At 35.4% G+C, this 10,957-nt stretch overlaps 2 protein-coding genes across 3 annotated transcripts in view; both read right to left on the bottom strand.

The window, feature by feature from the left end:
* LOC107725382 (52 kDa repressor of the inhibitor of the protein kinase-like) overlaps positions 1 to 2,533 on the bottom strand; it is an 8,288-nt gene extending 5,755 nt beyond the window's left edge. For both annotated transcript variants that reach the window (XM_016534618.1, XM_016534617.1), the window contains exon 1: positions 2,392 to 2,533. In XM_016534618.1, the coding sequence (XP_016390104.1) occupies positions 2,392 to 2,513 (122 nt within the window). In that variant the 5' untranslated portion in view covers positions 2,514 to 2,533. The remainder of the gene's footprint in view (positions 1 to 2,391) is intronic.
* A 3,983-nt stretch (positions 2,534 to 6,516) lies between these two features.
* Positions 6,517 to 10,957, bottom strand: part of LOC107725361 (ubinuclein-1-like) — an 11,964-nt gene continuing 7,523 nt past the window's right edge. The window contains exons 16-18 of the mRNA XM_016534597.1: positions 10,289 to 10,526; positions 9,827 to 9,925; positions 6,517 to 7,340 (exon numbers count right to left, since the gene is read on the bottom strand). Of these exons, the coding sequence (XP_016390083.1) occupies positions 7,288 to 7,340; positions 9,827 to 9,925; positions 10,289 to 10,526 (390 nt within the window). The 3' untranslated portion in view covers positions 6,517 to 7,287. The remainder of the gene's footprint in view (positions 7,341 to 9,826; positions 9,926 to 10,288; positions 10,527 to 10,957) is intronic.

Below are 10,957 nucleotides of genomic sequence, written 5' to 3' on the forward strand. Positions count from 1 at the left end.
CTGAGCCGTACCGTGCCGAGTCGTACCACGCAGTGGAAAAGCGCCATTAGTAACACATACAGCTGTTCCCTCACCACAGTGCAACACCCCTTTCAAACAGTGTCGCGTTCCGAACGTTGTTTAAGCGACATACACCGGTATTGCGGTATTTTCAAAATTCATATCATAACAAAAATAAAAACCGGTATTCGGTATGAACCGGTATACCGCCAAGCACTAACTAAATCCACCAGCAGGTGGCGGCAAGTCACCTGATTTTATCACTGAATCATTCATTCAATTGATTCGTTCGAACGGCTGAATCATTCAGGAATGAAGCAAGTGACTGTCTTTATGAACTGACGGAAATCCGTCGTAGCGACGTAACTTTAATCCCGGTCTCAAATGGACCATTGACACTATCTACAATCTCGATTAGGAGTGTCAATGGTCCATTTGAGAGATAGGTGGCGGTAATGCACTTATAAGTCCGCCGTAAAGCAAGAAGAAGAAGACGTGTCACACGCAAGCTGTCGAGGACGCGCTCAGGACAGTTCAGACAGTTCAGACTTTGCAGGGCATCAGATGTAAAAAACAATATAAATACTGTTCAGTTTCTTGCACAGACCGATTGTTTCGTGTCTTCACACATCAATGTATTGTCACGAGCCGCAGGGTTTAATTTGGTTTTGTTTGTGTATGTTTTTCAAACATGAAATGACTCTCAAAGCCGTGATTCCCATTCACTTCCATTATAAGACTGACGGCTGAATCATTCAGGAATGAAGCAAGTGACTGTCTTTATGAACTGACGGAAATCCGTCGTAGCGACGTAACTTTAATCCCGGTCTCAAATGGACCATTGACACTATCTACAATCTCGATTAGGAGTGTCAATGGTCCATTTGAGAGATAGGTGGCGGTAATGCACTTATAAGTCCGCCGTAAAGCAAGAAGAAGAAGACGTGTCACACGCAAGCTGTCGAGGACGCGCTCAGGACAGTTCAGACAGTTCAGACTTTGCAGGGCATCAGATGTAAAAAACAATATAAATACTGTTCAGTTTCTTGCACAGACCGATTGTTTCGTGTCTTCACACATCAATGTATTGTCACGAGCCGCAGGGTTTAATTTGGTTTTGTTTGTGTATGATTTTCAAACCTGATCAAAGCCGTGGTCTCAAATGGACCATTGACACTATCTACAATCTCGATTAGGAGTGTCAATGGTCCATTTGAGAGATAGGTGGCGGTAATGCACTTATAAGTCCGCCGTAAAGCAAGAAGAAGAAGACGTGTCACACGCAAGCTGTCGAGGACGCGCTCAGGACAGTTCAGACAGTTCAGACTTTGCAGGGCATCAGATGTAAAAAACAATATAAATACTGTTCAGTTTCTTGCACAGACCGATTGTTTCGTGTCTTCACACATCAATGTATTGTCACGAGCCGCAGGGTTTAATTTGGTTTTGTTTGTGTATGTTTTTCAAACATGAAATGACTCTCAAAGCCGTGATTCCCATTCACTTCCATTATAAGACTGACAGACTGCAACGGGTTGAGCTAAAAATCTTCGTTTGTGTTCTACTGCAGAAACAAAGTCACCTACATCTTGGATGCCCTGAGGGTAAGCAGATAAACATCAAATTTTCATTTTTGGGTGAACTATCACTTTAAGAAGAAAAAGGAAACACATATATGCTGTAAAAGTAACCAAACACCAACCAAAGAACACCTGCCCTACCCCTGACATAAGAGCCATAAGAAACATTTACACATAGGCACAAAAGAAAGGTGGGCAATTACTGTAAAATATATTAAGAAAATGACAGTTCAGCACAGGTAACTACCAATGAAAACAAAAAATATGTTAAAATAAGTCATAAGCACAGTTCACATATTAACACAGTCAACTTTAAACACTTGGGCATGAGAGGTCATTTTTAGGTTGAAATAATTAGGTGATTATTTTATCACTGAACAGTTAACGTTATAGCAGTTAAAAGAAGTTGCTAATTAACCAGGCTTTTTTTTCCACAGAACTTGAGACAGGGAGGTTTAAGGATTTCATTAGTGTTAGATTTCTCTTTAAAAATAAATATGACAAGTAAGAATGAAGTGATGAGTCCATCTAACGTTATAATAACGTTAGACTGTTTCCCAGGAGGTAACATTAACGTTACATACAGTGTATTTACGTTATCAATGAAATAAATGAATGAATTTAATAAGCTCAGTCTAACTTAGTGTCATATCCACATAAATCATTATGATGGTTTCTATGGATAGGACCTGCAGTTCCTAAAAGGAATTAACGTTGAGTTTACTAAAAAAACAGTTAAAGTTAGCAGTTGCATAGCGCTAGCATAGCACTTCCAAACACACAATATTTTACACCTTTGTGAATAGTTTACCTGTCAGGGTCTTTGGGAAAACGATGAAAGGCAAGATTGGTACTGTTGCACTGATAGTTTTTGCAGTTGATTGCCGAACATTGCGTTCTTTTATTCCACTTTGACTTCTCTTTCGTTGTCATTCTGTTTGTTTCTGTGCATCTGAGCTGTTGTCCAGTAGTGATGTCCGGTTCGTGAACGAATCGTTCGATTTAACCGGTTCTTCTTAGTGAACCTGTTGAACCAGTTCACCAAATCGGACTGAATCGTTTGAAACGGTTTACGTCTCCAGTAAGCATTAATCCACAAATTACTTAAGTTATTCACTTTTTTCTGGATGACGGGTGGAGATTCATACTTCTCTACAGTGCTCCGTGGGAGATTTTCTTCTTCGCGCTCATGTATTGTGCTGATATGGCCAGTGCATTGCTGCCCTCTACAGGCCTGTGGTCAGAAGGTAAAACGTTCCAGATAGGGATGGGCGATACCCCTTATTTTGTTTTCGATACGATACCGATATTTTTCAAGGCAGTATCGTCGATATCGATACCGATTTGATACTTCTGCACTAAACGTTTAAATTATGAAATTTGTTAAATTATTAAATTACTAAGAGTAAAATGGGTAATGAAAACCACTTAACTTTATGTTTAAAACGCATTTTAACCCGTTTAATCCCAAATTTTTCCCAGACATGAAAATATCCAAATGATGTGTCATTAGTAACCCTTTGAAATAATTAATTTTTTTTTTTTTTTTGGAAAAGTGTGTGAAAATTTTTATTTTATGGTCAGTCACAATTGTAACCGGTGGGATAATGTGTATACTGAATTAACATATTTCTGCAGTCTTAAAAATTGTTATATATCTTAGCCCAGCTTTTTTAAACTGTTTGATCACATTCTAGGGTTACTATTATGCATCAAAAACCCTTATACAACATTGATAGGAATACTGAGATCAAATACAAAAAAATACAACCATCAACGTATTTCAAAATTGTTACTTTTTTGTAACATATATCATCACATTTTTATATTAGTGCTACCAGTATTACAACATTAATATTCTAAATTATTTGTAACATTTGAACTTTTGATTTAATGCAATATTTTGTACTGCCATTAGGGACCGCCAGTGAATGGCTGTTGCATGCATAAAATGCAACCTTTTTATTCTGACAGTGTATGATTTCTAGTAACATTACAGAATAGAACATGATCAATATTATCTTTCAACGTTCAATTTAAATAATTGTAATTGCACAAACTATATAGGCTACAATTTCAATTTGTTTATTGTGAAATAACTGAAACATTTGTTTTTTTTCAGTCCTCTGATAAGCATTGTTCAGGGCTGCCATTCCCAAAAGCTTTAATGCTTTCTTATGATACTTTTGGGAAACGCAGCCCTGTTTGAATGCACTGTCAGCAGTGAGTGAATGCTCTCTGTGATTGATTGGTTCTGTCTTGCAACATTTGCGTGTGTTCAGATGAGCAGGAAAATAGTTCTATCCTACACAATTACTCGCTAAGAAAGGTTATTCGTCCAATTCAATGCATATTGTACGCATTATTATTATTATTATTTATTTATTTTTTGTTAAATAAATAAAACCACTGGTAAATAAAACGCACATTATTATCGATATTTTTGTTTGAGTATCGATACTTTCGATACTCGCGTCAGTATCGATATATCCAAGAAAGACGGAGAACACCCGTGTGGAACGCTAGTGAGACTTATCTTTGATTTGTAAAATGTCTTTCATAAGAAAGCCCACCACTTCTGGTTGACTTTGCACCGAGCAATGGACCCTTTTCACAAGACTGTGATGACACGTTTAACGGCCATCAGCATCGTAAATCCTCGAAAGTTTTTCATATTTGTAGTTTTTAAAAATTTACATTTATAACACTATTCTTTGTATTATATCACCTTTGCATCAAATTACAAAAAAAATAAATAAAAATAAGCAGTTAACGCTAATGCCAGGGTGTTTCTAATGCATGTTAATGCCAAGTGTAAACGCAGCCGAAGACTACCCCGATAAAAGATTAAAGTGATTATTACGTTTTGAATATGGTTATTTTTCTTACAAAAACGCATTGATTCGCTACAGGAGGCCTTTGTTCACCCCCCGGAGCCGTGTGAAGCACTTTTTTATTATGGATGGATGCTCTTTATTTAACTTCTTTTGGACTGATGCACTGCAACGCCTGCTGACTGCCATTAAACAGCTTGGAAGATAAAAGTCAATTTTTAATATAACTCCGATTGGATTCATCTGAAAGAAGGAAGTCATACGCCTAGGATGGCTTGAGGGTGAGTAAATAATGGGCTAATTTTCATTTTTGGGTGAACTAACCCTTTAATGCTGTAAAACAGGTTTACTGATTCATGAATGAATCCTTCATTTGAAGTGTTTCTTTTAAAATAATTTAATAAAATGAGCAAAACATTAATAGTGAAGTTTTAATGCTTTAAAAATCTTTTAGTTATGACTGAATCATGAACAAATCCTTCATTTCAACTGATTCTTTAAAACAATTTAATAAAATTGGCAAAACATTCATAATGATGTTTTAATGCTTTAAAAATCTGTAGTTATGACTGAATATTGAATGAATCATTAACTTCCACAGATTCTGTTAAAATAAGTTGATCAAATTTGCAAAACTATTTGCAAATCACTGCTCTAAGAGAAAAGCTTGTTTTCCTGTTTTTGACGAATAATTACTGAAAAACATGATAAATAAGATTTTATTAATTCGTTTTTTTTAATTGGCAACAAAATTTTATTGACACTTTAAAACATCAATAATTATTTAAATGGAAAAACTACTGAACAACAGGTCAAGAAAACATCTTTAGTTATGGCTGAATCATTTCAACTGAAATAATTTGATCAATTTTCCAAAACAACTACAAATCATTCCACTGTAAGAAAAAAACATTATAAATATCAGTATTTAACTAAAATGTATTTTTTTCCACAAAAATAAAACATGAAGCCATACAGGACTTCTGCAAACACTTGACTATGTCTCAAATGAATCTATGAAGCTGAAAATAATTTTTTCACTGAAAATAACTAGGTAAAATGACAGATTCACTAAATAACAGTCTGAGGGTGATAGAGAAGAACAATACCTTCTTGTGCTTTGCGCACAAATCCCTGGAGTAGGCCTACACATGGCAAAGGTGTCACACTAAAGTTTGAACTCCATTAAGACTGTAAACATCAGTGACCTAGACAAATCTGTGAAAAGAGGTCACTGTTCATTAAAAGTCGGTGTTACTGTTAGCTGTATGTCTGATACTGAAACAAAATGATTTCTAAAATACAGCAGAGGCATTTAGACATCACCAGAGGGAATTTGGGCAACATTAAAGCCATTCTGTGTGAAATAAAGGGGGTGACGGATTTCGGGAATCTGTAAAGCTGCCTTGTCGGATTTGGTGACCTTGCTGTAGGCCTATATCTGTTACTGTTCACATCTGAATAAACTGAACAACTAACCACAGAACTTTTACTCATAAATCGAAATTCTATATTCTAAAATAGCCCAACCATAGTGAACTATTAAGATAACCCAAGCTAATATTTTAACTATATAAACTAAATTTGAAATACTAAAACTTTAGTTCTGCTCAATTGGTCGCAGTGGCCAGATTAACATTTAAATGCTACTTGACTGAAGAAGCACATTTTTCTAAGAGTCTTCAGCATATCTGCATATTTAATTAAGGATTTATTTATCTGATTCGATTTTTGGAAATGCATTAAACATCTGCTTTGCTCAGTGTATCAGTTGTCTTTAAAGTTTATTATAATTTTTCAGGTTACTTTTGTTAAAATGTTGCAACTAGTGTATAGTTTCAGAAAAGTTCAGTCAGTATCTCACCTCATTTCTTCAGCAGAGGTCACATACTGTATAGAGATAATTAAACAACAGCAATTTAACATCAGTTTTGCTGAGCTTTTCCCCCAACTTTGCATAGACATGAAATGAGGCTTGACAAGACAGTATTCACTCTCAACATTCATATGTACAAAAATGTAGAGGAAAAAAAAGGCTACAAAACAAAAACTAATCTGACCTCCAACAATACAATGTCAACAATAGAATATTTTAGGAAACTTTATTTCCACATTATACCTTCAAATATTTTTTCAATATGTTCAAAAACAAAAGCGAGTGCACTGTTTAAGCGGCCACTGTACTTAAACAGCCCTGAGATCATTACACTGGCATCATTTGGATTACCCAGTCCAACAACAACAACAAAACAAGAAAAAGTGCAGTCTCTGGCTTCTTCGACTATTACAACAGATTCTGAGCTCCTTTACATTTTCATTGCAAACATGTATTTGAAAATAACACTGTAGTGTGGAAACCCACACCACCTGGAATTTAATATCGTTCGTTTAGTTTCATTTCATAAATAAGTTAGGATTGTGGATCTTCACTGGTAGATCACCTCTACGAGAGAGAAATGGCAATTAAGAAGGTATATGAATACAGAAGAATTTACTCAAGTATCCGCCTTAGAAGTTGAAATTAAGTGCATTACAAGTGCATATCACTACACTGAGGTCACATGGCTGGTCATATCATTCAAATTATAATCAATACTGTGAAAAACAAAAGACTTAAATTATAGTCCTTACATCCATTCTCAATAAGTGCGTTTTTTCTCTCCAAATCATTCCAAAAGCATTTTTTCTCCAAAAGCATTCGTTTTGAAAGAGATTTGATTCTAAAATATACAAACGAGATGTCTCCTAATCTGCTCTTTTAAATTAGAATTCAAATCCATGTTCAGTCATATCAGCTCAGTCTTCATAATCTTACGAAAAGTAGCAAAGTTTGCTTTAGGTAACAGCCATCTTTCATTTCATTCTAATGGGCATTAATGTAGTTTTCTCCGAGCGTTTAGACCATCTGTGTGGATCTGGCTTCCATCTGTCATAAAAACAAAATGTTATTTTATCTCTCAAAATAACACTAATGTGATTGTTCAATGTAATGCTGGCTTAATTTAACCAATCAACATGAAACGACACTCGTGACCCATTTTACTTCCATAATTTCACAATTCTTTCATATGACAGAATATTTAATAATTTAAAATATGGCAGGGCTTAAATTGATTTCATGTTGATTTTAAAACACTACAAAACTAGAACAATGACATCATATAGTCTAGTTTATGATATATAAAATAAAAAAATGAAATTAATGGTTTATTTTTTAACCAAATGGTGTCCCTTTGTATTTGTCAACTATAACATTAAAAAAATATATTTATTAATTAACTACAGTGCTCTCCACTAATATTGGCACCCTTGGTAAATAAGAGCAAATGCGGCTGTGAAAATATATCTGCATTGTTTATCCTTTTGATCTTTCATTAAATTTTTTTACAAAATTCAAACCTATCATTGAAGTAAAACAATTGAAAAGTGGGGGGGAAATCTCATTGTGAAATAAATGCTTTCTAGTTCATCTTGGCCACAATTATTGGCACCCAATTCTTCCCAAGATAACAGCTCTGAGTTTTCTCCTATAATGCATGATGAGTTTGGAGAACACCTGAAAATTTACAAAATTCAAACCTATCATTGAAGTAAAACAATTTAAAGTGGGGGGCAAATCTCATTGTGAAATAAATGCTTTCTAGTTCATCTTGGCCACAATTATTGGCACCCAATTCTTCCCAAGATAACAGCTCTGAGTTTTCTCCTATAATGCATGATGAGTTTGGAGAACACCTGACAAGAGATCAGAGACCATTCCTTCATCCAGAATCACTCCAGACCCTTCAGATTCCCAGCTCCATGTTGGTGCTTCTTCTCTTCAGTTCACTCCACTCATTTTCTGTAGGGTTCAGAGCAGGGAACTGAGATGACCATGGCAGAAGCTTGGTTTTGTTTTTGATGTTTGTTTTGGATCATTGTCCTGATGGAAGATCCAACCACGGCCCATTAGAAGATTTCTAACAGAGGCAGTCAGGTTTAGATTTTTTATCTGTTGCTATTTGATAGAATCCATGATGCCATGCATCTGAGAAAGACGTCCAGGACCTCAGGCAGAAAAACAGGCCCACAACATTAAAGATCTAGCAGTATATTTAACCATGGGCATGGGGTACTTTTTATCCCCGTTTGTACTAAACCCATCTAGTGGGTTTGCTGCCAAAAAGCTCTATTTTTAAGTTTCATCTGGACCATAGAAGCCAGTCCTGTTTGAAGTTCCAGTCGAGTCGGACAACTGAATATGCAGGAGTTTGTTTTTGGATGAGTCGAGGAGAATTTTTCTTGAAACCTTCCTGAACAACATGGGGTGATGTAGGGGCTGTTTGATATTTTTTTAGGCTTTCTGACCCCAAGATTCAACTAATCTCTGCAATTCTCCAGCTGTGATCCTTGTAGAGTCAGCATTAGGACGATATAGACACACATTCTCTTCCAGGCAGATTTGTAACATATTTGGGTTGATTGGAACTTCTTAATTATTGCCCTGATGGTGGAAATTGGGATTTTCAATGCTTTAGCTCTTTTCTTAGAGCCACTTTCTATTTTGTGAAGCTCAACAATCTTGTTCTGCACATCAGAACTATATTATTTGGTTTTACTCCTTGTGATGGATGATTAAGGGAATTTGGCCTTTGTGTTCCTCATATTTATAATACTGTGGAACAGGAAGTCATGGCTGGACAATTTCATGCTCCTAGTCACCCTGGTGTGCTAAAAAAATGGAAATATGAATGGAAATATACTTCAGAGATATTTTACTCATAAGAATGCGTGTCTAATTGTGGCCAACATGCATTGGAGAAAAACATTTATTTCATCATGAGATTTTCTACCCACTTTCAATTGTTTTACTTCAATGAAAGTTTAGAATTTTTGAGAATTTTTTGAATGAAAGATCAGAAAGATCAACGATGCAGATTTATTTTCACAGCTGCCTTTACTCATATTTACCAAGGGTGCCAATAGTAGTGGAGGGCACTGTATATGAAACACTAGAGATGATCAGCTAAACTAAAACTCAGACTCATGCATTACTGGTCACACTTCAAATAAAGTTAAAAAGATAAACTCAAAACAGTCAGCTAAAGAAAAAACAAGACCAAAAAAAAGATACATAAAGCAAGCAAACATCAAAACAAGAGCTGCACAATATTGGAAAAACTGACATTAAATTATTTTATTTTATTTATTTATTTATTTTGGAAAAACTTGAAAAATGTATTAAGATTGTTATAAATAAAATATTTAAATGAGAAATGTTGTAATAACAATACTGTAAAATATACTTTAAAAGTGTTTTATTTTTACCATTTTTATTTCAATATATTTTGCAGCCCTAATTAAGATGAACACGAACAATGTGAGGGCGTTTCAACTATCCCTATGGGCTTTCCCAAAGGTGTGTAAATTTACCTAAACCAAAGAGCCATGGTGTTAAAGAATGAAGAGGAGCAGGAGAAGAAACAGGGACAGACAGAAGATGAAGCGTGCTAGAGCACAGCATGGAGTTACCTGAAATAGGAAAGAGAGGAGGAGGAAGAAGAAAACACCAGGATGACAAATGTAACATTACAGCGATGGAGCAAAGTGCTTTAAACATCACACAAGAGTTGTGCTTCAGCTCATCCATTCTATCCATTGCACACAAAGACAAGAGTACAAAATCTTGTATGGTGTATTTGAGACAGATTATGAATTTATTAAGCCCCTGTATGTAGTTAAAAGTGAAGTGTGTCATTTTGAAATGCTAGAATAGTTCCGGAATCAATTGTTGTGTGCAGTAATTGAAGCATAAATAACACACTCTACCTTTAAACAAACAGAGATGATGCTTACCAAGATCCATGGTTATTTTCAGGATCAATATCTGCTCACCGTGTGCGAGACCATGCTGGAAAGTTCCAGTTGCTGGGCCAGGAAAAACAGCTCCATTGCAGGCCTGAGGCTGTCCAGGGAGTTTGGTGCCAGGGCTGAGCCCAGGGAACGGGAGAGCATGCAGGGGGGCAAAGCTTGGTAAAACACCCAGCTGTACTGTGGTGGGGTAGGAGGATGGAAGGAGCGATAGAGAAGGAGTGGGAAGCGCTGGGTTTCCACAGGAGATCTCACCAGCTGCCTGAAGCACAAGTAAAGAAAAGTATTATTCAGTCCAACTATAAACAAAAGCTTTAAAAACAAATCCTTTCCTTCTTAGGCTCCAAAGTAATTGACTAAACTTTTTGTTATTTATAATACTATATGCATTAAACTGAAGAAAACTGACAGTAAACACATTTAAAATGTGTGTTACATAAGATTTTCAATAAATGTTGTTCTTTTGAACTTTCTATTCATTAAAAAGAATGTTTTAAAAAATGAAAGACAAAAATATTAAGCAGCACTATTTTCAACATTGATAATAAGTAATGTTCCATGAGCACCAAATCAGCATATTAGATTTCTGAAGAATTGTGACAACGAAGACTGGAGTAATGATGTAGAAGATTGCACTTTAAGATACACAAGATATATTAAAATAGTTTTTTATTTTTGTAATTATATATATAT

This window comes from Sinocyclocheilus rhinocerous, unplaced genomic scaffold, assembly GCF_001515625.1.
Source record: "Sinocyclocheilus rhinocerous isolate Xijiao unplaced genomic scaffold, SAMN03320098_v1.1 scaffold1386, whole genome shotgun sequence".
Classification (NCBI taxonomy): domain Eukaryota; kingdom Metazoa; phylum Chordata; class Actinopteri; order Cypriniformes; family Cyprinidae; genus Sinocyclocheilus; species Sinocyclocheilus rhinocerous.